The sequence below is a fragment of the Myotis lucifugus genome, unplaced genomic scaffold (assembly GCF_000147115.1).
Source record: "Myotis lucifugus unplaced genomic scaffold, Myoluc2.0 scaffold_14, whole genome shotgun sequence".
Taxonomy (NCBI): domain Eukaryota; kingdom Metazoa; phylum Chordata; class Mammalia; order Chiroptera; family Vespertilionidae; genus Myotis; species Myotis lucifugus.
This window is the reverse complement of record NW_005871062.1, coordinates 8303770-8330647: the sequence shown is the minus strand read 5'-3', so window position 1 is coordinate 8330647 and position 26878 is coordinate 8303770. Positions and strand designations below refer to the sequence as shown.

Below are 26878 nucleotides of genomic sequence, written 5' to 3'. Positions count from 1 at the left end.
GAATGCTTCCTTTGGGAAATCCAAATGAAGCAGGATTTGAACAGGATGTTGGGATGAGTTAAAGGCATTTCAGGGAACTTCCAGGACTACCACTTCTATGTGGGTAAGAAATCAGGAAGGAGAGTATATGGGAGTAATTAGACACAAGCAGGGGAATTCCAGAAGTTCTATGTGAGATTTAGCACAGCAAGCAGAGTGGAAGAAAGAATGTAGGCTTATGCTGATGCAAAGCAAGCCTACTCTCTTCACTTTGATTAGCAATTTTCAACAAGTGTGGCACAGAAATTTTTTTAAAATTGTTTTATTGCTTAAAGTATTACAAAGAGTATTACATATGTCTCCTTTTTTCCCCGCTCTTGAGAATCCCCTGGCCTCCCCTACCCCCCAGTGTCTTATGTCCATTGGTTATGCTTATATGCATGCATACAAGTCCTTCGGTTGATCTCTTACCCTACGCTCCTGCCCCCCAACCCTCCCCGGCCTTCCTGCTGTAGTTTGACAGTCTGTTCAAGGCTTCTCTGCCTCAGTATCTATTTTTGTTCATAAGTTTATAATGGTCTTTATTATCCATAAATGAGTGAGATCATGTGGTATTTTTCCTTCATTGACTGGCTTATTTCACTTAGCATAATGCTCTCCAGATCCATCCATGCTGTTGCAAATGGTAAGAATTCTTTCTTTTTTACAACAGCACAGTATTCCATCATGTACATGTACCACAGTTTTCTAATCCATTCATCTACTGATGGGCACTTAGGCTGTTTCCAGATCTTAGCTATGGTGAATTGTGCATATATACTTTCTGATTGGTGTTTCTGGTTTCTTGGGATATATTCCTAGAAGTGGGATCACTGGGTCAAATGGGAGTTCCATTTCCAGTTTTTTGAGGCAACTCCATACTGTCTTCCATAGTGGCTGCACCAGTCTGCATTCCCACCAGCAGTGCACAAGTGTTCCTTTTTCTCCACATCCTCTCCAGCACTTGTCGTTTGTTGATTTGTTGATGATAGCCATTCTGACAGGTGTGAGATGGTACCTCATTGTTGTTTTGATTTGCATTTCTTGGATGATTAGTGACTTTGAGCATGTTTTCATATGTCTCTTGGCTTTCTGAATGTCCTCTTTTGAAAAGTGTCTATTTAGGTCCTTTTCCCATTTTTTGATTGGATTGTTTATCTTCCATTTGTTAAGTTGTATGAGTTCCCTATAAATGTTGGAGATTAAACCCTTAACGGTGATAACATTGGCAAATATGTTCTCCCATGCAGTGGGCTTTCTTGTTGTTTTGTTGATGGTTTCTTTTGCTGTGCAGAAGCTTTTTATTTTGATGTAGTCCCATTTGTTTATTTTCTCTCTTTAGTTTCCAATGCCCTAGGAGCTGTATCAGTGAAGAAATTGCTTCGGCATATGTCTGAGATTTTGTTGCCTTTGGATTCTTCTAGTATTTTTATGGTTTCCCGTCATACATTTAAGTCCTTTATCCATTTGGAGTTTATTTTTGTGTATGGTGTAAGTTGGTGGTCTAGTTTCATTTTTTTTTTTTGCATGTATCTGTCCAATTTTCCCAACACCATTTATTGAAGACACTATCTTGACTCCATTGTTTGTTCTTGCCTCCTTTGTCAAATATTAATTTAGCATATTGGCTCAGGTCGATTACTGGGCTCTCCATTGTATTCCATTGATCTATATGTCTGTTCTTGTGCCAGTACCAAGCTGTTTTAAGAACAGTGGCTTTGTAATACAGATTAATATCTGGTATTGTGATACCACCTACTTTGTTCTTTCTCAGGATCGTTGCAGCTATTCGGGGTCTTTTTTTATTCCAGATGAATTTTTGGAGAGTTCGTTCTAGGTCTGTGAAATATGCCGTTGATATTTTAATGGGAAGTGCATTGAATTTATAGATTGCTTTGGGTAGTATGGACATTTTAATAATGTTGATTCTACCAATCCAAGAACATGGTATGTTCTTCCATCTGTTTATGTCTTCCTCTATCTTATTTTTCAACGTCTTGTAGTTTTCTGAGTAGAGGTCTTTTACCTCTTTAGTGAAGTTTATTCCTAGGTATCTTAATTTTTTTGGTGTGATGGTAAATGGGACTGTTTTTTTAGTCTCTCTTTCTGTAAGTTCACTATTGGTGTATAGAAATCCCATAAATTTCTTGGCGTTAATTTTGTATCCTGCTACATTGCCAAATTCTTTTATTAAGTCTAATAATTTTTTGATGGAGTCTTTAGGGTCTTTTTAAATTAAATCTTTATTGTTCAGATTATTACATTTGTTCCTCTTTTTTCCCCCCAGAACTCCCCTCCACCCAGTTTCCACCCCACCCTCCGCCCTCACTCCCCACCCACTGTGCTTATCCATAGGTGCACGATTTTTGTCTAGTCTCTTTCCGCATCCCCCACACCCCTTTCCCCCCCAAGAATAGTCAGTCCATTCCCTTTCTATGCCCCTGATTCTATTATAATCACCAGTTCATTCTGTCCATCAGATTATTTATTCACTTGATTTTTAGATTCACTTGTTGATAGATGTGTATTTGTTGTTCATAATTTGTATCTTTACCTTTTTCTTCTTCCTCTTCTTAAAGAATACCTTTCAGCATTTCATATAATACTGGTTTGGTGGTGATGAACTCCTTTAGCTTTTCCTTATCTGTGAAGCTCTTTATCTGACCTTCAATTCTGAATGATAGCTTTGCTGGATAAAGTAATCTTGGTTGTAGGTTCTTGGCATTCATCACTTTGAATATTTCTTGCTACTCCCTTCTGGCCTGCAAACTTTCTGTTGAGAAATCAGCTGACAGTCGTATGGGTCTTTCCTTGTAGGTAACTGAGTTTCTTTCTCTTGCTGCTTTTAAGATTGTCTCTTTGTCTTTTGCTCTTGGCATTTTAATTATGATGTGTCTTGGTGTGGTCCTCTTTGGATTCCTTTTGTTTGGGGTTCTCTGCACTTCCTGGACTTGTAAGTCTATTTGTTGCACCAGGTAGGGGAAGTTTTCTGTCATTATTTCTTCAGATAGGTTTTCAATATCTTGCTCTCTCTCTTCTTCTGTTACCCCTATAATTTGGGTGTTGGTACACTTGAAGCTGTCCAAGAGGCTCCTTATACTATCTTCTTATTTTTTTATTCTTTTTTCATTTTGCTTTTCCGGTTGGGTGATTTTGCTTCTTCATATTTCAAATCGTTGACTTGATTCTTGTGATCCTCTAGTCTGCTGTTGGGAGTCTGTATAATATCCTCCATTTCAGTCAGAGTATGCTTAATTTCCAGTTGGTCCTTTATCATAACCTCGAGGGTCTGACTGTTATGCCCAGATTTCAGGATCCCTAAGAAACCACACCAGGGAGCCAGCTGTGTCCAATGCAAAAGCACAAGAGTCTTTATTCGAGCTACCTCAGCTCCCCCACCTTGCCGACACAGCAGCAGGAAGCAGATGGAGAGAACTCTGTGTGGAGAGAGGTTTTATAGGGGGGTTGGAGTAAGGGGAGGAGAAAGGACTATGGGCCCTGTCGATTGGCCAGGCGCAAGTCGGTGTCTTGTTACACAGGATGTGGTCATATCTATGGCGACTTACCTTGATTGTCATTGGTTAGTTTAAAGAAGTCCTGGGTGTGGCTAGCAGAAGCTTGGGCTTCCAGGAAGAAGCCTTGCCGAGCACATGGCCAAGGTAAGATAGAGGGCGTAGCCCTTACCCTGGGGCAAGATGGAGGGCGTAGCCCTTACCCTGGGGTAAGATGGAGGGTGTAGCACTTACCCTTTCACTGACTAGATTTCTTGAGGATCTCACTACATTTATTGGCAGTCTCACCAGTCTTTTTGAGGGTCTTACTAAATTTATCAGCGACTTCTAGGAAGTTCTTGAAAAACCATAAAAGTGTGGTTTTGAACTCTATATCCAGTAGTTTGCTTTCCTCCATTTCTGTCATTTGTGTCCTTTTTCTTTGTCTCCGCATTTTTTATGCTTCCCTGTGTTGATAAAGTGGTTTTCTCTGCTAAGTGTCCTCTAGGGCCCAGTGGTTCAGCCTCCCCAATTACCTGAGGAGGACACTCTTGTTGCACCCCCTTGTGGTCTTTGTGCACAGTCTTGTTATAGTTAAGCCTTGATTGTTGTAGGTAATATTGGGAGGGATTGATCTCCAGGCCAATTGGCTATGAGAATCAGCTGTGTCTGCAGTGGGAGAACTTCTGTGCTGGAGACACCCCTTCGGGACAAGACTTGCTTCAATGGGGCTTTGGTGCTCACTGAGTCTGCCCCCTGAGTGTGTCTTTAATGGTTCCACGGAGCTTTAAAATGGATGGTCCCACTCTGACCTCTGGGCGTCCTGGCTCCTGGATCTCTAGGAAGGTGCTAATCTAGCCTTTGCCTGAGGCTATCCAGCAAAAGTCTCCCTGCAGGGCTTGGGCGGGGCAGGTCCCACGGGATCAACAGGGCAGGGCTAGCAGTTATGGCTGCCTTAGAGGCCCCACTTTTCAGTGTCCCGGCAATTGCTGCAAGTACCTCGGAGAGAAAGCTGCCATCAAGTTCCGACCGATGCCTGATAGTACCGCTTCTCCCATATGAGTCTGGGTCCCCAGAGACTTGCCCAGAACTGGATCTCAGAGCCTGAGACTCCCTCCTGATTGAAAAAGACAACCGCGCCCTCATCCGCCAGCCCTCTCCGTGTGCGCCTCTGTACCTTAGTATTTTACTTCCACACCACAGCTCCTCTGAGTCTCCGTATGCTTTTCTCTTTCCTTCGGGTTGTAGAATTTCCACTCAGCCAGCCTTCCTGTGCTTCTGGGTGATGTCCATTCCGTCTCTTAGTTGTATTTTTGAAGTAGTTGTGGGAGGCAGCAAACTCAAGTGTTTACCTATGCCGCCATCTTGGGTTTTCTCTCTAGGTTTTATTTATGTATAATATCATGTCATCTGCAAAAAAGGACAGTTTTACTTCTTCTTTTCCAGTTTTGATGCCTTTAATTTCTTCTTCTTGTCTAATTGCAATGGCTAATACTTCCAGTACTATGTTGAACAGGAATGGTGAGAGTTTGCATCCCTGTCTTGTTCCTGTTCTTAGGGGGAAATGGTGTTAGTTTTTGTCCATTGAGTATGGTGTTGGCTGTGGGTTTGTCATATATGGCTTTTATTATTTTGAGGTATGATCCTTCTATTCCCACCTTGCTGAGAGTTTTTATCAAAAATGGGCGTTGGATTTTGTCAAATGCTTTTTCTGCATCAATTGATATGACTATGTGTTTTTTTTTTCTTTCAATTTGTTTATGTGATGTATCCTGTTTATTGATTTGCGGATATTGTACCATCTTTGCATCCGTGGGATAAATCCTACTTGGTCATGGTGTACGATCTTTCTGATGTACTGCTGGATCCGATTTGCTAGGATTTTGTTGAGGATTTTGGCATCTATGTTCATGAGGGATATTGGCCTGTAATTCTCTTTCATTGTGTTGTCTTTGTCTGGTTTTGGTATTAGGGTGATGCTGGCTTCATTGAATGAGCTTGGAAGTGTTCCTTCCTCTTAAACTTTTTGTAGTAATCTGAGGAGGATAGGTTTTAGTTCTTCCTTGAAAGTTTGGTAAAACTCCCCTGAGAAGCCGTCTGGTCCTGGGCTTTTGTTTGCTGGAAGCTTTTTGATGACTGCTTCAATTTCTTCCATAGTTATTGGCCTATTGAGATTTTTAGATTCTTCCTGATTGAGTTTTAGAATGTTGTATTTTTCTAGGAATATGTCCATTTCCTCCAGGTTGTCTTGGAGTAGAGTTGTCCATAGTATTTTTTAACAATCATTTGTATTTCTGTGGGGTCTGTTGTTATTTCGCCTCTATCGTTTCTGATTTTGTTTATTTGGGTCCTCTCTCTTTGCTTCTTGGTGAGCCTAGCTAGAGGTTCATCAATCTTGTTTATCCTTTCAAAGAACCAGCTCTTGATTTCATTTATTTTATGTATTGTTTTTTTGGTCTCTATGTCATTTATTTCTGCTCTAATCTTCATTGCCTCCTTCCCTCTGCTCACTCTCGGGTTTTCTTGTTGCTCTCTTTCTAATTCTTTGAGTTGTAGAGTTAGATGATTTACTACCATTTTTTCTTGTTTTTTGATATAGGCCTGTAGAGCTATAAACTTCCCTCTCAGGACTGCTTTCATTGTGTCCCATAGGTTTTGGATTGTTGTGTTTTCATTGTCATTAGTTTCCAGGATGTTTTTAATTTCTTCTTTGATCTCATTGGTAACCCAATGAATATTTAATAACATGCTATTCAGTTTTCATGTGTTTGAGTATTTTGGGTTGTTTTTATTGTAGTTTATTTCTAATATTATGCCATTGTGGTCTGAGAAGATGCTGGGTATGATTTCAATCTTCTTGAATTTGAGGAGCCTTTGTTTGTGACCCAATATGTGATCTGTTTTTGAATATGTCTCATGAGCACTTGAGAAGAATGTATATTCTGTGGCTTTGGGTTGAAATATTCTCAAGATGTCAATTAAGTCCATCTGATCTAGTGAGTCATTTAGGATTGCTGTTTCTTTGTTGATTGTTTGTCTAGAGGATTTATCCAGTGATGTCAGTGGTGTATTAAAGTCCCCTACTATGATTGTATTGTTGTTGATCTATCCCTTGATATCTTTCCAGGAGTTTTTTTTTTATGTATTTGGGTGCTCCTGCATTGGGTGCATATATGTTTATCAGGCTTATATCCTCTTGTTGTATTGATCCCTTTAGTATTATGAAGTGGCCTTCCTTATCTCATATTATGGCCTTCATTTTGAGGTCTATTTTGTCCGATATAAGTATTGCTACCCCAGCTTTCTTTTCCTTCCCATTTGCCTAAAAGATAATTTTCCATCCCTTCACTTTCAGTCTGTGTGAGTCCCTTCTAATGAGGTGGATCTCTTGTAGACAGCAGATGTATGGGTCATGTTTTTTTTATCCATTCAGCCACTCGATGTCTTTTGGTTGGAGCATTTAGTCCATTTACATTTAAAGTTATTATTGAAAGGTACTTGTTTGTAGCCATTTCTTTTTTTTGTGTGGCTTTTTTCTTTCTGAGCTTTTTATTTCTTCTTTTTACACCAGTCCCTTTAGCATTTCTTGCATGGTTGGCTTGGTGGTGATAATCTCCCTTAGCCTTTTTTGTCTGTGAAGCTTCTTATTTCCCCTTTGATTTTGAATGATAGCCTTGCTGGATAGAGTATTCTTTGGATTCATTCCTTTGCTTTGCATCACTTTGTAAATTTCCGTGCATTCTTTTCTGGCCTGGTGTGTTTCTGTTGAGAAATCATTTGATAATCTAATGGGAGATCCCTTTTATGTAACTTTCCGTCTCTCTCTTGCAGCATTTAAGATTCTCTTTTTGTCCTGAACATTTGCCATGGTAATTATGATGTGTCTTGGTGTCGGTCTTTTCTGGGTTCACCAGCTGCCGAGCCGCCCAGGGCTGCCCGAGGCTCAGGTAACCGGGGCCGGCCAAGGCTTGCGTTGCTGGCAGTGGCATCAGCAGAGGTGCGATGGAGGATTGCCTTCCCCTGACCGCCAGCTCACCTCCTGCCCCTGAGAATTCCCGGACTGTGAAAGGGTGCAGGGCAGTCTGAGTGACCCCCCCTCCAGTGCATAAATTTTCATGCATTCGACCTCTAGTTTCTTAATAAAATTAGAATGTGGCAATGGATTCAGGCAGTATAATAAATAGAAAATCATGTGACTTTGAAGAAGGCCCATTTGGGTTATAATCCCAGTCCTACAATTTATTAATTATGAAAAACTAAGAAAGTCATTAAACCTCTTTGGCCCCCATTTTTCTTTTGTAAAAAATGGTGATGTTGGCAGCCCATTTCCTCTTTCTCCCTAGAGTACAGCTAGATGTCATTTCTTGAAACCACACGATGATACCCAAAATATTTAATAATATTTAATAACCCAAATGACACCAGCGCTGACCAACAGAGCAGATACAACAGCCAGTCAGAATGGTCACCAGCTGTAAACAATGAGGGAGGCTCCAGCCAAATGACTGCTCTGCAGAATCACATTCATCCAGAGCCGAGAACACAGGGTTGGCTCCTTAGATAGAGAGTAAAGAAAGGTGAAATCTAAGAAGACAAAAAAAAAAAATGCATAGCTCAATAACTCACACAAGGATTTCACTAGTGTTTTCTAATTTATAAAGTACTTTCACAAATATTGCTTGAGTTATTGAAAATAGTACCTGGAAAAAAACGGGATTGAATGTTCTTAATTCATGTCCATTAAGTGCATTTATAATATGCAAACACAGTTGCTGCAGCTGACTAATGAGGTAAGAAACAATCCCTACTCTAGGGAGCTTACATTCTACTAGAGATTTGGACAAGATACAATTGATTGCTCCTTTTCTAGGTTTGTTTTATTACACGATAGCTAAAATTTGTTTGTTATAGTCAGTAAATTGGGCCTGGGATTAGAACCCAGATCAGCCTCCTCCAAAGTCACATGCTTTCCTGTTTATTACGCTGCCTGTATACACTGGCAAGTCCTGTTTCTGAATCTTCACTTGAAACACCCACCCTGATCAGCCCTGTGCTCCTTTCCAACTCCTTCTGGACCATGCACATCAGTCATCTCCTCCCTCTCTCGCCCTCAGCTTCTCCATCTTTGCGGGTCCCTCTTTCTTCCAAGTCTAAGGACTTACCCAAGTTTTTTTCATTCTTAGTTTCATTTCCTACATCTCCCACCACCCCATGGCCCTGCCACACACACACTAGAATCTCCCTTCTGCCATCATCACACACCTGAAACTGCTTCAGTAAGTCAGGGATTCTTAACCAACCAGCCCTAATATTAGATATAATGTATATGAACTAATTACCATGCTCTGCACATATATTATGTCATTATTCCTTAGAAAACCTCATAAGACATTATGATATCTCACTTTTCCAGATGAGGAAATGTAGGCTCAGAAAGGCTATATGACCCTGATTTGCTCAGGATCACATAACAATTAAGTAGCAGAGCTGGATTGGAATCAAGGTTGGGCTTAATGCCAAGCTCATGTTCCTGCCACTCTGCTACAAGGCCATTATTCAGCTCCCATCAATCCCTCTTTTCCAGGGGCTCTCAGGGAGATTGGCTTGCCAAGCTAGATACCCGATCACCAACAACAAAGAAGTCAAACATCTTAGGGGAAAGAGGGTAAGATTTGAAGGCAAACATCTACCAGCCCATATCTTTAACCTACCTTTAGACCTCCTCTCCCTGAATAGTCTAACTTTATCTGAAAGGTCACTTAGCCTAGGTGATGAAAGACGCCTATAAAGTCCACCAAACCAGAAATAAGAAGGAAGGACAGAGTAAGCAGGCTTCAATCAAACAATTCTCTTTAAGTTTCTCCACTGTCTCTTCCACCCTGGGAACATTTTCCTTTCTGACAACAGATCCAGTTGAGTAGAGAGATGCTGACTTGGCCAGAGACCAGATAGGATGCCCATTTTTTATTTTCAGTCATGCCAATGTCCTGTGTAAGACTCCCTGCACTCATGATGTCCCTGTGCATGTGCTCTGCAGGAGTGCAAAGAAATTTTATTGAAAAGGGTCTGCTCATAGTTGCATTGTTGTCACATGCAGTGACCTTCATAAATAGCTTTGGGAAAGTCATTTGGGAAAGGGAATAACAGGTGGTTGATGGTTTTTTTTTTTCTCCTCCTTTATGGGATTGTACTCTGATTTGCTATACTAACTTGTGCAATTGCCTGGAAATGTGTTCACACATGCCTCCCAAATAAAAACAAGCAGGTCAACAACCCAGTGTTGTAATGTTCCAGCCTGAGATCTGCTTGCATAATCCAACAGAGCCATTTGTTCTTTTCTAATAGGGCAAATAGTGGAGGGCAGCAGGAAGCCAAGCAGAACCCTAAAGTGCTAAGGCAGAGAGAGGAGAGACAGAAGAGATAAGAGGCTGAATAGGGTTAACATCAGCCTCCAATTTAGCTTCCAATTCTTGGTGAACCTCCCAGAGGGAGACTGACAAATCATGAAATTAATTGCCATCCTTTTCCTTTGTTCCAGGCTGCTAACAAGTTTTGCCCAAGAGGACCAACCACAAGAAATTGACTGCAGGACTTGAAGCTGCCTCACCATGGGCACAGGCGGGTTCTTGATGTTGCATCCCTGCAGGCGTCGGCGAGGGATTGATGCTGTATCCCTGCAATTGCAGGTCCAGACTCTGACAGGATGGAGAAGGGAGCCAAATATCTGCACCCAGGACCCAGAGAGCAGGGCAGAGGGAGCCCCATCCTTGTGGAATTGGCCATTGTTCAGCTTGCTGTCAGGGGCCTGACAGCCCGGAATCCCATTCACCCGCACCAAGCACTCAGACAGGAGGGCGGAGGGAGCCCTGTCCCTCACAGAATCAGCCGAATCAATGTTGTTCTTATATCATGTTTTTGTTGTTCTTATATCATGTTTTTATATCATATGTTTGTTGTTGTTATACGATGTTATTGTTTATTTATTAATAAATTTACATATTATTTCATATACATTTTTCTAATTTTCTTTAATTTCTGACACTTCTATTATAGAGAAAGGGCAAATAGTGATATTAAAATATTTCTTCTAATTAAATCCCTTTCAATGTGCACAAATTCATGCACCAGGCCACTAGTTAAATAATAAAACTGGAACGTGACAATGGATTCAGGCAGTATAATAAATAGAAAAGCATGTGACTTTGAAGAAGGCCCATTTGGGTTCTAATCACAATCCTACAATTTATTGATTATAAGATTGTAAGAAAGTCATTAAACCACTTTGGGCCCCATTTTCCTTTTTAAAAAATGGTGATGGTGGCAGTCCATTTCCATTTTCTCCCCAGAATACATCTAAATGTCATTTCATGAAACCACACAATGATACCCAAAATATTTAATAATATTTAATAACCAAAATGACACCAGTGCTGACCAACAGAGCAGATACAACAGCCAGTCAGAAGGGTCACCAGCGGTAAAAAAACTGGGAGGCTCCAGCCAAATGTCTGCTCTGCAGTATCACATTCCTCCAGTGGCGTGAATACAGGGACGTCTGCTTAGATAGAGAATAAAGAAAGGTGAAATCCAAGAACCCCCCAAAAATGCATAGCTCAATAACTCACAGGAGCATTTCAGTGGTGTTTTCTAATTTATAAAGTACTTTCACAAATATTGCTTGAGTTATTGAAAATAGTACCTGGAAAACATGCGATTGAATGTTCTCAATTTATGTCCATTAAATGCATTTATAGTATGCAAACACAGTTGCTACAGCTGAAAAATGTGGTAAGAAACAATCCCTACTCTGGTTAGCTTACATTGCACTAGAGATTTAGACAAGATATAATTGATAGCTCCTTTTCTAGATTTGTTTTATTACATGAAAGCTAAAAAGCATTTGTTATAGTCAGTAAATTGGGCCTGGGATTAGAACCCAGATCAGCCTCCTCCAAAGTCACATGCTTTCCTGTTTATTACGCCACCTGTATACACTGGCAAGTCCTGTTTCTGAATCTTCACTTGAAACACTCACCCTGATCAGCCCTGTACTCCTTTCCAACTCCTCCTGGACCATGCACATCAGTCATCTCCTCCCTCTCACTCCACCCCCCACCTCGGCTTCTCCATCTTTGTGGGTTCCTCTTTTGTCTAAGTCTAAGAACTTACCCAAGTTTTTTTTCATTCTTAGTTTCATTTCCTACATCTCCCACCACCCCATGACCCTGCCACACATACTCGAATCTACCTTCTGCCATCATCACACACCTGAAACTGCTTCATTAAGTCAGGGATTCTTAAACAACCAGCCCTAATATTAGATATAATGTATATGAACAAATTACCATGCTCTGCACATGTTTTATCTCATTACTCCTTAGGAAACCTCATAAGACATTATGATAGTTCATTTTTCCAGATGAGGAAATGTAGGCTCAGAAAGGCTATATGACCCTAATTTGCTCAGGATCACATAGAAATTAAGTAGCAGAGCTGGATTGGAATCAAGGTTGGGCTTACTGCCAAGCTCATGTTCCTGCCACTCTGCTACAAGGCCGTCATTCAGCTCCCATCAATTCCTCTTTTCCAGGGGCTCTCAGGGAGATTGGCTTGCCAAGCTAGGTACCCGATCACCAACAACACAAAAGTCTAACACCTTTTTGGGGGGAAGAGGGTAAGACTTAAAGGCAAACATCTACTAGCCCATATCTTTAACCTACATTTAGACTTCCTCTCCCTGAATAGTCTACCTTTATCTGAAAGGTCACTTAGGCTTGCTGAATGAAAGACCCCTATAAAGTCCACCAAACCAGAAACAAGAAGGAAGAACAGGTTAAGGAGGCTTCACTCAAACCATCTCCCCTTAGGTTTCTCCACTATCTCTTCCACCCTGGGAACATTTTCCTTTCTACAACAAATCCAGTAGAGTGGAGGGAGGCTGGCTTGGCCAGAGACCAGATAGGATGCCCATTTTTTATTTTCAGTCATGCCAATGTCCTGGTGAGACTCCCTGTACTCACTATGTCCTTGTGCATGTGCTCTGCAGGAGTGCAAAGAAATTATATTGAAAGGTGTTTGCTCATGGTTGCGTTGTTGTCACATTTAGTGACCTTCATAAATAGCTGTGGGAAAGTCATTTGGGAAAGGGAATAACAGGTGGTTGATTTTTTTTTCCTCTTCTTTTATTGGATTGTACTCTGATTTGCTATAGAATGTTGTACAATTTCTGGAAATATGTTCACACATGCCTCCCAAATACAAACAATCAGGTCAATGACCCAGTGTTGTAATGTACCAGCCTGAGATCTGCTTGCATAATCCAGCAGAGCCATTTGTTCTTTTGTAATAGGGCAAATAGTGGAGGGCAGCAGGAAGCCAAGCAGAACCCTAAAGTGCTAAGGCAGAGAGAGGAGAGACAGAAGAGATAAGAGGCTGAAGAGGGTTAACATCAGCCTCCAAGTTAGCTTCCAAGTCTTGGTGAACCTCCCAGAGGGAGACTGACAAATCATGAAGTTACTTGCCATCCTTTCCCTTTGTTCCAGGCTGCTAACAAGTTTTGCACAAGGGGATCAACCACAAGAAATTGACTGCAGGACTTGAAGCTGCATCACCATGGGCACAGGCGGGTTCTTGATGTTGCATCCCTGCAGGCATCGGCGAGGGATTGATGCTGTATCCCTGCAATTGCAGGTCCAGACTCTGACAGGATGGAGAAGGGAGCCAAATATCTGCACCCAGGACCCAGAGAGCAGGGCAGAGGGAGCCCCATCCTTGTGGAATTGGCCATTGTTCAGCTTGCTGTCAGGGGCCTGACAGCCCGGAATCCCATTCACCCGCACCAAGGACTCAGACAGGAGGGTGGAGGGAGCCCCGTCCCTCACAGAATCAGCTGAATCAATGTTGTTCTTATAGCATGTTTTTTTATTATTATATCATGTTTTTATATCATATGTTTGTTGTTGTTATATGATGTTATTGTTTATTTATTACTTTCATATACATTTTTCTAATTTTCTTTAATCTCTGACACTTCTATTATAGAGAAAGAGCAAATAGTGATATTAAAATATTTCTTCTAATTAAATCCCTTTCAATGTACACAAATTCATGCACCAGGCCACTAGTTAATTAATAAAACTGGAACGTGACAATGGATTCAGGCAGTATAATAAATAGAAAAGCATGTGACTTTGAAGAAGGCCCATTTGGGTTCTAATCCCAATCCTACAATTTATTGATTATAAGATTCTAAGAAAGTCATTAAACATCTTTGGGCCCCATTTTCCTTTTTAAAAAATGGTGATGGTGGCAGCCCATTTGCATTTTCTCCCCAGAATACATCTAAATGTCATTTCATGAAACCACACAATGATACCCAAAATATTTAATAATATTTAATAATATTCAAAAATATTTAATAACCAAAATGACACCAGCGCTGACCTACAGAGCAGATACAACAGCCAGTCAGAAGGGTCACCAGCGGTAAAAAAACAGGGAGGCTCCAGCCAAATGTCTGCTCTGCAGTATCACATTCCTCCAGTGGCGTGAATACAGGGACGTCTGCTTAGATAGAGAATAAAGAAAGGTGAAATCCAAGAACCCCCCAAAAATGCATAGCTCAATAACTCACAGGAGCATTTCAGTGGTGTTTTCTAATTTATAAAGTACTTTCACAAATATTGCTTGAGTTATTGAAAATAGTACCTGGAAAACATGCGATTGAATGTTCTCAATTTATGTCCATTAAATGCATTTATAGTATGCAAACACAGTTGCTACAGCTGAAAAATGTGGTAAGAAACAATCCCTACTCTGGTTAGCTTACATTGCACTAGAGATTTAGACAAGATATAATTGATAGCTCCTTTTCTAGATTTGTTTTATTACATGAAAGCTAAAAAGCATTTGTTATAGTCAGTAAATTGGGCCTGGGATTAGAACCCAGATCAGCCTCCTCCAAAGTCACATGCTTTCCTGTTTATTACGCCACCTGTATACACTGGCAAGTCCTGTTTCTGAATCTTCACTTGAAACACTCACCCTGATCAGCCCTGTACTCCTTTCCAACTCCTCCTGGACCATGCACATCAGTCATCTCCTCCCTCTCACTCCACCCCCCACCTCGGCTTCTCCATCTTTGTGGGTTCCTCTTTTGTCTAAGTCTAAGAACTTACCCAAGTTTTTTTTCATTCTTAGTTTCATTTCCTACATCTCCCACCACCCCATGACCCTGCCACACATACTCGAATCTACCTTCTGCCATCATCACACACCTGAAACTGCTTCATTAAGTCAGGGATTCTTAAACAACCAGCCCTAATATTAGATATAATGTATATGAACAAATTACCATGCTCTGCACATGTTTTATCTCATTACTCCTTAGGAAACCTCATAAGACATTATGATAGTTCATTTTTCCAGATGAGGAAATGTAGGCTCAGAAAGGCTATATGACCCTAATTTGCTCAGGATCACATAGAAATTAAGTAGCAGAGCTGGATTGGAATCAAGGTTGGGCTTACTGCCAAGCTCATGTTCCTGCCACTCTGCTACAAGGCCGTCATTCAGCTCCCATCAATTCCTCTTTTCCAGGGGCTCTCAGGGAGATTGGCTTGCCAAGCTAGGTACCCGATCACCAACAACACAAAAGTCTAACACCTTTTTGGGGGGAAGAGGGTAAGACTTAAAGGCAAACATCTACTAGCCCATATCTTTAACCTACATTTAGACTTCCTCTCCCTGAATAGTCTACCTTTATCTGAAAGGTCACTGAGGCTTGCTGAATGAAAGACCCCTATAAAGTCCACCAAACCAGAAACAAGAAGGAAGAACAGGTTAAGGAGGCTTCACTCAAACCATCTCCCCTTAGGTTTCTCCACTATCTCTTCCACCCTGGGAACATTTTCCTTTCTACAACAAATCCAGTAGAGTGGAGGGAGGCTGGCTTGGCCAGAGACCAGATAGGATGCCCATTTTTTATTTTCAGTCATGCCAATGTCCTGGTGAGACTCCCTGTACTCACTATGTCCTTGTGCATGTGCTCTGCAGGAGTGCAAAGAAATTATATTGAAAGGTGTTTGCTCATGGTTGCATTGTTGTCACATTTAGTGACCTTCATAAATAGCTGTGGGAAAGTCATTTGGGAAAGGGAATAACAGGTGGTTGATTTTTTTTCCTCCTCCTTTATTGGATTGTACTCTGATTTGCTATAGAATGTTGTACAATTTCTGGAAATATGTTCACACATGCCTCCCAAATACAAACAAGCAGGTCAATGACCCAGTGTTGTAATGTACCAGCCTGAGATCTGCTTGCATAATCCAGCAGAGCCATTTGTTCTTTTGTAATAAGGCAAATAGTGGAGGGCAGCAGGAAGCCAAGCAGAACCCTAAAGTGCTAAAGCAGAGAGAGGAGAGACAGAAGAGATAAGAGGCTGAAGAGGGTTAACATCAGCCTCCAAGTTAGCTTCCAATTCTTGGTGAACCTCCCAGAGGGAGACTGACAAATCATGAAGTTACTTGCCATCCTTTTCCTTTGTTCCAGGCTGTTAACAAGTTTCGCCCACCAGGATCAACCACAAGAAGTTGACTGCAATGATGAGGATGTATTTAAGGCTGTGGATGCAGCTCTGAAGAAACACAATGATGGAAGCAAAAGTGGCAACCAGTTTGTATTGTACCGCATAACCGAAGTCATCAAGACGGTAAGAGAGTTGTGTTTAACCTTGAGGTCATTTGGGATTTATGCTATCACTTGAACCCAGGACACACACACACACACACACACACACACACACACACACAAACACCCCACATCACACAGAAAAAAACCTGGTAATTAAAGTTAGAGGCTTAGAAAAGACCAACCCTACCCTCTGGGCTGGGACTTGGGCAGGGTATGACTAGTCCTCAAGCCTCCAAGGTTGGCCTCCTGGGTAATCAGAGTACTGGTATTCTAGGCTGAAACTAAAGAAAGGTAGATGAAGTCATTTGAAAGGGACTATGTAGAGTGGGCAAATCCAGGAACTCAGGCCACAGCAAGAGAATTTTCTGGTGACCGGCCTTAAACTAAAATATAAAGACTTCCAGACCTCAAAGTGGAGGAGGTCTTTAAGGGGGTATGACTAACACATACTGTATAATCTCACACATAAATGGAATCTAAGAAAGTCAAACCTAACAAAAGCAGAAAGTAGAATAGTGGTTGCCCGGGACATTGGGATGGGAGAAATGGGGAGGTGTTTGTCAAGGGTACAAACTTTCCGTTATAAGAAAAGCCTGGTAGCTTAGCTCAATGGATGAGTGTCAACCTATGAACCAGGAAGTGGTGGTTCAATTCCCAGTCAGACACATGCCTGGATTGCAGGCTTGATCCCCAGTGTGGGGTGTGCAGGAGGCAGCCAATCAGTGATTCTCTTTCATTACTGATGTTTCTATCTCTCTCTCCTTTTCCCTTCCTCTTTGAAATCAATAAAAATATATTTTAAGAAAATGAAATGAGTAAGTCCTGGGGGTTTAATGTACAGCATGGTGAATAGAATTAATATTACTGTGCTGTATGCTTGAAATCTGCTAAAGGGCTAGATTTTAAGAGTTCTCACCACACACAAAACAGGTAATTATGTGAGTTGACAGTATGTTAATTAGCTTATTTGTGGTAGTCGTTTCACAATGTATACATATAGCAAATCATCTTTTCATATACTGAAATATATGTAATTTATTTTTACCTCAAAAATATACCCCAATAAATTATACCTCAATAAATCTAGGGTGAATGAGGGACAGTGGGGTATGTCAAGAGGAGTCAGAAAAGTAGTTAATATAGTTCTACTATATTAGATAAAATATCTACCATGAATTCCTGATGGCTGAATGCATCAAGGGTAACAGCAATGTTCTAGTTGGTTTAGAATATTCTATATCACTGATGGATACACTCAGGTTGAAGATAAATCCTGACAGGATGTGTGATTCCAAGAAATACAACTGGATGCATCAAAACTATTAGGTTGGGGAGACGGGATGGAGGGTTTAGTTGTGATTTTGTTGTTGTTGTTGTTTATATGAAAACAATCAGAATGATGAAGCTGAAAGAGAAAAAAATCAAAATCAAACAACCTTTAGCTTTATTTCTCTTTAAAGTCAATAATCATCTCTTGATAAAGGAAAGGTTAAGCAAACTGGGCTCAGCGGACCAGTCTTCTCTCCAAGGACATCCCCAGGAAGAGTTTGCCTGCGTGGCTTTGAAAACAAGCAAATCAGACACAACACAAGAGCACTTAAAGAATGTGTGTGGTATCATGTATCTCTGTGGTGGTGCATTCCACAGGATGAATGCATATTTGACACACTGCCTTGTTGCATAACTGATCTATTTATTATCGCATATAGATATAATAACGTCATTGAGGGAGTGATACCACAGGACATTATAAATACGTGGTCCCATGGATGCTCTTTTTTGCATTGTCCTTGACATCCCAAACCCAATGACCTTACTCATATACCATGACTCTCTCCACCAACTTTTTCCACCTCCTTTAATTCATTGCAGTCCCTGTTTTACACCTTTTGTTGTTCCAGTTCAAACAATTAACTAGGGGGACTAAATAACTACCTTGATTTTCTTCTTTGTGGTCTTTTTCCTGAAAGTTGGGGCCCAGTCTTTGGCTGTATCCGTATACTGATCTTGGACACTGTAGAAAAGGCATCAAATAGGATCATATGACTTGCTGTCCAGCCTTAGTCAATAAACCTGTGGGACTTTTAAACAAAAGTGCAGGTGTAAACGTCCTGCATCCAGCATTGTTGAGCTGTCATCAATGTTCTTGTGTCTGTTTTACTGTTATAATATTAGGTAAATATGGAAGCAAAGCCATTCCACAGGGTCATTTTAAAAAAGGAATTCTGGTTCTGTTTTCTAAAGAAATTTAGAAATTCTTAATTTGGATCTATTTATAGTTTCAGCTTTCTTCAGCTGCCAGTGTGTTATCCATCTTTAGCCTAAAAACCTGGCACAAGAGATTTTTGTTTGTTCGCATATGATCCTCTTAGACCCTTTTATATTTAGAAAATTAACATCTTTCTTTGGGGGAAATTCTTGGTTATTCTGCCATAACAGAATATGTATTAACTTGTAGATTCAGTGGTTCGATACCTATTTAATCACATGCTGATATTCCAGAAGGATTTCTTGCATTGGTGAAAATAAAGATGAGACACAGGGGGCATATTTTTGTTTTGGATGTATCCCATTTAGAAACTAGAATTCTTATGTCATGCAAAAGAAAACAAATTATTTTTAAATGGAAAAAAATCAAAGTTAAAAAAATACAAGCTTTCAATAGTTTGTTCAAATGAATTTCACTATGTCTCTGTGATAGTTTACTTTGGTGGAAGAAAAAATCCATCCATTTGACATGATGAGATTAAAGAAAAAAGCCCATTGGGCTTTTTATTTATTTATTTATTTTTTTTTTTCTGAAAGTAACATTGAGCCATTCTGATTTTACAAACTAGTATAGTCATGTGAGTCCTGGTGGCCTTGGCTATGTTTTATCGGTGGCAAATGTGTTGTTGTTGGGTATTTTTTCCCCTAAAATGTCCACAGAATCACTGTCACCTACTGCTTTATCTAAATCTGAGACCTGAAACGAACCTCAGAACAATCATGTTTGACTCCATCATCTCTCAGATGCAAATACTCTGAGTGCAGGCTCTGAGAGAGCACTGCCCCTGGACTCAGGAGACCCGGGGTCTGGGTTGGCTTTGCCTTTCCAAGGTGGGAGGCTGCCTAAGCTCTGCCCTCTCTGCTTGGGGCTCCTTTCTCTCACCTGCAAAGTGAGGGGCTGGGCAGCAGCACCTCTCAGGTCTCTTGCTGCTCCACCATGCCAGGATTTTGCATCTAAAAGCTCATCTAACTCAGAATCTTAAGCTTTAAAATTTTTATTTATTATTTTATGACATGTTAGAAAAAACTAGAAAACAAAAGAAACCAAATAAAAATACTAAAATGACCCATAACTAATCTCATCACCCAGAGATACCTGTTAACATTTTTTTTCAAAAAATGAAAGAAGAAAGTACTCATGTTTTTTGTTTTGTTTTCTAATTGTAAAAGTAATATATATTTTTTTTTTCAAAAAATACTCAGACAATTTAGGAATGTTAGTTTAAAGAAGAGAGTAAAAGATAACCATACACCCACCACTGAGATGTAACACGTTAACAGTTTTGCTACATAACTTTTCAGGCTTTTAAAATTATATATGTGCATAAAAATGGCTTCTACAAAAGTAGGCTAATACTACATATACTACTTTGTTATTTGAAAATACATGTTTATAAATATACTAGAGGCCCAGTGCACAAAATGCATGCACTTGTTTGGGGGAGTCCCTCAGCCACACCTGCACCCTCTCTCAGTCTGGGAGCCCTCAGGGGATGTCTAACTGTCAGCTTAGGCCCAGGACATCCTTAGTGCTGCTGCGGAGGCAGGAGAGGCTCCCACCACTGCCACTGGGCTCGCCAGCCATGCACTCAGCTTCTGCCTGAATGGTGCTTCCCCTGTGGGAGTGCACTGAGCATCTGCATTGAACGTCTGCCCCTGGTGGTCAGTGCACATCATAGCGACTGGTCATTCCACCATTTGGTCCATTTGCATATTAATCTTTTATTATATAGGATTATGAACATTCTTCCAAGTATTTATAACATTTAGTATTTTTAGTAAATGTTTTGCTCTTGTTGAATTAAATCAATATCAAATTTTCATAACTGCACCAAATCCCTCTCCAATGCTCTGCTGTTGTCAGTTGAATGAGCCCTATGTATCTTTGATTGTTTTTTTTCCCAGGGAGACCGGGACATATTTTATTCTGTCAAGTACGAAATGAAGGAGGGCGACTGTCCTGTTCAAAGTGGCAAAACCTGGCAGGACTGTGACTACAAAGAAGTTGAGGAAGCTGTAAGTGTGATGGTCTGGAGCCTCCAGTTTTCTCAATCAAGACTGCGAAGTTATTCTATTAGTGCTGGGGGTGATGAGTACTGTGGAGCCTGTTTGTGAGGGGTGCACATAAGTGCTCAAAGGTGTAGAAAAGTCAAATGGTTGATGTCTATGTTCTTGCACAGACAGAAAGGGCATGAGAGGCCAGCCATGAGATTGGAGAAAACCCTCCCATGAGGAGGGGACTCCTATGACCAATTGGGTGCTCTATTTGTGCAGACCTGAGTTGGAATTCTACTCTGCCCCTAATTAGCTGACCACTTTTAACCCATGGGCTCCCTTGTAAAAGGGAGGTAAAAGTAACCTAAATTGGAAGATGAAAGGAGATACATATGAAAAGACCTTGTTTTAATAACAAGGTACCTTAACCAAATGCCTAACATCTCTATGCCAAACCACAGCTGGTTGTTTAGACTTATCTGAGGGAGCTAACAGCCAGTATATGCCAGGAAGGAATCCACTCTTTCCACAGTCTATGGACTCACCTCTTTAATGTGTCAAAACATTATTGGTGGAAATGGGGTGTCCACTGGTGGGAAGTGGGGGATCTGTTTCCCCACAGGATGTTGGGGGTCTGGGCCTCATGATATCTTGAGAAAAAGAATGGAAGATGAGAGATCTTTATTTGTGTGGAATTACATATCTGCATTTCTAAAGTCCCATTTCCCTTAAACCAGTCCTAAAAGAGGTGCGGCCAAACCAATGTCCCAAGTTTCCATTCCATGGTGGAGCTGGGTCTGGCACAGCACCAGGCTAGTTCCCTTCCATTAGTCCATTGTGTGTGGGTGGGGGGTGGGGAGGGAACATATGGCTGTGGGCCATGCGAGTGCATGCAGGGAAGTGTGTCCTCTGCAACAAGAGAGCCAGGAGCCACAGTGTGCAAGAGAGGCAAGAGAGAGAACTCCTTTGTTTAGGAGTTTAATATCTGAAATCTTCCCGTGCTTGCAAGTGGCCACACCAACTATGTTCCCAGGGGTGACTGACAGACAACTATGTTCCCAACCTCACCCAGACTTTACTGGGCCTGTGTCTTATGGTGGGCGCTCTGGAGCTGAGGTCTCTTCTCTGCGTCCTGCAGGGAGAGGGAGACGTGAACTGTTTCATACAATTTAGGAGTCGCTTTCGGGATTAAAGAATAATGAAAGTCAGACATAAAATAGATTAAAAGCTTGGGCTGGGTGTGGTGGTCTGCCCTCTGACTCCAGGGACAGACAGAGAGAGCCTGCCCTCTGATGGAGGGACAGACACAGAGAGAGAGCACCAGCACTGAAAGCTGTTTATTATATACTGGAATTACAGGAAGTTACATCACATCTGGGTGGGCCTTCGACATCATGAGATCCATCCCCTAAACACTGGGCGGGAGGGTCAGACTGTGTGGTGTCCAATCTCTTGACTGGGTTCCACATTCAGGGCGTGGCTTTGCCCCCACACTGAATTTCAGCTGACATAAATTAAGCCAGAGTGTTTACTAATAGCCCTTAACAGTGTCTATTTGGCCTTCCCTTTGCTCCTTTTCAGTTAATACCTGGTTATTACAAGGGTATCAAAAACACTGCATCCTCTGTGCAGCTGAACCCTGAAGTTGAACTGTAAGAGGAGCGTTTGGCAGGCTAGTTTTAGGGCACTGTGTTCACCTTGGTGAAAAAGAAATATCTCCAGTGTCCAAACATAACATTATTTTAAAACCTCACTATCTATACTGCCTCTCCTCTGGACACCTCATGAATATCAATGACTTGTAAATAATAATGATTAGGCTACAAAAACATTCATTCTTGTACCTCAAAACTCTGTTAGAAAAAATATTAAGTTTTAAATAAGAGAAAAGCCATACTTACTAGTAGCAACAGCACTAGGTGCACTTCTCCTTCTGAAAGATTAAAATAAATGGTCTCCTTTCTCTTTCTTTCTTTCTTTCTTTCTTTCTTTCTTCCTTTCTTTCTTTCTTTCTTTCTTTCTTTCTTTCTTTCTTTCTTTCTTTCTTTCTTTCTTTCTTTCTTCCTTCCTTCCTTCCTTCCTTCCTTCCTTCCTTCCTTCCTTCCTTCCTTTCTCTCTCTCTCTCTCTCTCTCTCTCTCTCTCTCTCTCTCTCTCTCCTTCCTTCCTTCCTTCCTTCCTTCCTTCCTTCCTTCCTTCCTTCCTTCCTTCCTTCCTTCCTATCTTTCTTTCTTTCTTTTTCTTTCTTTCTTTCTTTTTCTTTCTCTCTTTCTTTCTTTCTTTCTTTCTTTCTTTCTTTCTTTCTTTCTTTCTTTCTTTCTTTCTTTCTTTCTTTCTTTTTCTTCCTTCCTTCCTTCCTTCCTTCCTTCCTTCCTTCCTTCCTTCCTTCCTTTCTTTCTTTCTTTCTTTCTTTCTTTCTTTCTTCTTCTTCTTCTTCTTCTTTCTTTCTTCCTTCCTTCCTTCTTTCTTTCTAGGCTACAGGAGAATGCATGGCGACCATAGCAAAGAAAGACAATATGGAATTCTCCGTGACTACCCAGACCTGCCACATTACTCCAGGTAGCTGATATATAGGGTGGTGCTGCCCTGGGGGGAAACGAACCATTTCCTGTAGGGCCAGGAGCATAACCTGGACAAAGCCCTTGCTCAAAGGGCAGTGGGTGGCTATGCAATACCATTTGCAGACTTGGGGGTTGGGGGTCTTTGGTGGCAGAGTACTGAGGTGGGGCCAGGATCCTGCCAATCACCCCCTGGCCTCTCTCTGGACAGCGGCACTGAATTAGGTGTGTGCAAAGGCCCTGGGAAAGGACTAGAAACATGCCACATGCTTCAATTGTGGGGTGTAGTAGAGCCAGAAAAGCACAGGCTTTGAGGTCAGATCTGGCCTGCAATCTTTCAAAAGATCTTCACCTTTTTGGTTTCCTTTTTCCTTAAAAGGGGATCAGAGAAATTCTCACTTCAGAGGGTTATTGTAGACTGAAACTAGATGGCAGGCTTGAAGTTAAAGCATAATAATGAATTAACGATCATCAGAAAAGTAATCATAGCTGGCATTTATTGAGCAGTTATTAATAGCCACAGTGCTAATTGTTTTATATATGATGATGATTTATTTAATCCTCACAACAATTCTATGGGGCAAGTGTTAATATTCTCATTTTACAAATGAGGAAACTGAGTCCCACCACAGTTAAGTATCTTGCCCAGTATCCCATAGCTGGCAATTAGCAGAGTTGGTTTAGTAGATCTTGTAAGAATGGAGCAACTTATGCAGATATAACCACTATTAGCACCTTCCCTCTGGTGGCAGAGTAGCTGGGTGCAGAAGGATGGACACATCTAGGGGATGTCAGTCACAAAAGCCAACCTAGAACTGGCCTTTTGCAAAATAGGGTTTTAGTAGATGAGGCTCCAGAACAGCATCCTCAGCCACACTGATGAACATCAGTGGAGGAGCCATTGTTCTGTCATGGCCTTAGTCATCCATAAGGAACCCACAAAAACTGTTTCTTGAGTTTCAGCTCTTGCAAGAAGTGGCATGCAAAGAAAAACAGTCCAAAGCAGAAATCACAATTGTTTTAAAAAAATTTTGGAGTAGCTTTTAATTATTTTGTTTAAGAACTTTAACTCATTAGCAAATTTTCACATGATCAGAACCCAGCACTTATATACTATGAGAGGAAAAGCTCTTTGCCACACCTTGTAGATCCACAATTACTACTAGGTCCACAATCCCTTATCTGAAACCTTTTTGGCTTTATATGTTTCAGAATTCAAAATTTAAAATCTTTTTTAAATTTTTAAAAAATCTCCCTAGAAATGTTGGAGCAGGATGGAAAATCATTCCATTGCCTGGAAAAAATTAATTTGCATCTTTCACCCTCAAAATACTGCTCCATCTCTCCTCTTACCCTAGTCAGAGCTGCCCTTGAGGTCAGCATACTAACCTCTGGTCTCTACTCCCTTCCCCCCTCCCCTTCTGTGTTCATCAATCTTTTGTCCTGCCATCAGTAATTCTCTCTCCTTTCCCATGTAATTCCCCTCCAGTTTCTTAACTTTGTCCACTGCCCTGATGCAACATACCTTCTGCAAGGGGAGAGCAGAGAGGAAAGCTATGAATATTCACCAAGTAAATCTTTTTTCTGACACACATGCTTATGGAGTGAGTGTCAAGAAACAGCTGCAAGGGGAGTTGTGTTGAGGGACACTGTTGTAGAACACTGTTGGCCTCCTGATTCTGCTTGGCTCCTACACACTCAGACAGTGAGAGCCCAAGGCAAAGGTGCCTAGGATGCCTTCATGGTTTCCTCTCTATAGCGTGTGCCTCTACTGACCAGCGGGTTAAGGCTATCTGTTATAAACATGACTTGGTAACCTAATACAAGCTCACTCCTGTTTTAATAGTTTACGTTATTTTATTAAAACCCAGTCAGTGGCACCCCATCTTTACTGCGGACCACTCTTAATTGACTTCAGTGTGTCTATGCACACCCTGAAATTATATGGAGAACATTGCGAATACCGGCATTTTCCCGCAGAGGGCGCCATAGCTCTCATCAGGTTCACCAAGGAGCCCATGACACTTGGAATACAGTTCATAATCCCTGGACTCCAGAGAGTGGCCTGGGCTCCACAGCAGAGGACTCTCTCTACCAATTGTCCAGACCTCAATCGCCAGTCCCTGCCTCCTGCTTTAAGCCCAGTAAAAAGTATACACCGCATCCCACACGCTGCCCCTGACTCATCCTGCTTTCTTGAGAGCCATTCCTCCCTTTGTTCCTCCTTCTCAGGCTCACACTTTATGTTGCCCAGGTGACCTTGACCACTTTACACCCTTCTTAGCTCAGGCTTCTTCTCCTCATGAAAGTCTTTCTTGAGCTCACTCTGGGCTCCTGCCTTCCCAAGGTCTTGCCGAATTATTTTGAAATATCCATCTGCAGTTCTGTCTCTCCCACTCTACTTTGCCCAACACCTTCAACTCTGCTGAGTCTAACCAGCAGCCCCTGAATGATGGATGAACAGATTACTCAGACACAGTTTGACTGTGAGAGAGAGGGCTAAGGGGCTCCTGGCTCTAGGGGCCAGAGCAGCCTCAATTGCCTGCCTTGTTAGCTTTTTCTAGCAGATTTTATCTTTAGATACAATCAGTAGGGTGAGTAATCTTGGGAGGACACAGGTGTTTATATTGTCATCTATGCAAGGACATCCAGGGATTAAGCATAAGGATTCCAGTAAACACCTGGGGTCTGTATGTAATCAGATTTGTTTGGGAAGGTCAGGAATAATTAGGGGCATTGCCTTTGACACTCCCCTATATCTCCCCTAAGTCAGAATTTCGACCAAGAGGGCAGGTGGCCTTCCACACACTTTCCTTTTATCAGAATGTCCTCCTTACAACTTTCCAACCAAGTCTCTTGTGCTCTCCAACACACCACAGTTACAAGTTAACGTAACCACACAGTCTAATTCTGCACCTGACATATTACAGAATGAGCAAAGTATGTACATGTTTGTTGAAATTAATTGGTACAAAACATATCCTGAATGAAGCTTCAAGGAGCTTTATTTAACACTGAAAAATAAATAACATTATATCTGTACTGTTTTACTATTTTATAAGAGGATAAATTAATGTATGATGTCTGTAATTGATAATGATTTTTAAAGACATTTAAAATAATTATGCACAATAGTATGCACATAAGATGTTCCTAAGTCAATGGTAGGTTTTTTTCTCCTCTGACCAAAAAGCAGTCCTGTGTTCTCTTTTTCTAATACATACTAGAATTTACTAGAAAGTTTGTTTACCAAGGTCTTTGAAATTATGTTACTTATTTAGGACAATATATCTGAATGCGGGTTTTGCTCATTAACGCTGCCCTTTTGCCTACTCTCTCTTTGTCAAGCCGAGGGCCCTGTGGTGACCTCCCAGTATGACTGCTATGGCTGCCTGTACACCATATCGACTGTCCCCCCGGACTTCGACCCTGTTCTGAGACATGCCATTGAACATTTTAACAACCACACTAATCATTCCCACCTCTTTGCTCTTAAAGAAGTAAAAAGGGCACAGAGAGAGGTTTGTGTTTTAGTTTCCTTTTCTCACAGTATTGTTAAAATTTGTTGGATCTTTATGTTTAGGGTTTCATTACCTAAAATAAACCATTGGTCAATAGAAAACCTATGATTCCATGACTGGTGGTGAGGGAGCTCTTTTATGTCCTCATCTGACTGGCATAGGAGGTAAAGAGCTTTCTCTTGAGTCAAAGTAATTAGTATACTGCAATATATAAGGGGCAAAAGTGTGGCTAAGCAGACCCCTGGCTCTGAGGCTGGTTTTAATGAATGGGTAGTCAGAAATACATGTTTTTCTTACAGATGGTGAGATGAAAAGATCATTCTAGCCTTAAGGTTTTAA

At 41.2% G+C, this 26878-nt stretch overlaps 1 protein-coding gene across 1 annotated transcript in view; it reads left to right on the top strand.

The window, feature by feature from the left end:
- Positions 1-15935: 15935 nt before the first annotated feature.
- LOC102442936 (kininogen-2-like) overlaps positions 15936-26878 on the top strand; it is a 29232-nt gene continuing 18289 nt past the window's right edge. The window contains exons 1-4 of the mRNA XM_014452241.2: positions 15936-16218; positions 20373-20483; positions 22935-23019; positions 26367-26539. Of these exons, the coding sequence (XP_014307727.1) occupies positions 16024-16218; positions 20373-20483; positions 22935-23019; positions 26367-26539 (564 nt within the window). The 5' untranslated portion in view covers positions 15936-16023. The remainder of the gene's footprint in view (positions 16219-20372; positions 20484-22934; positions 23020-26366; positions 26540-26878) is intronic.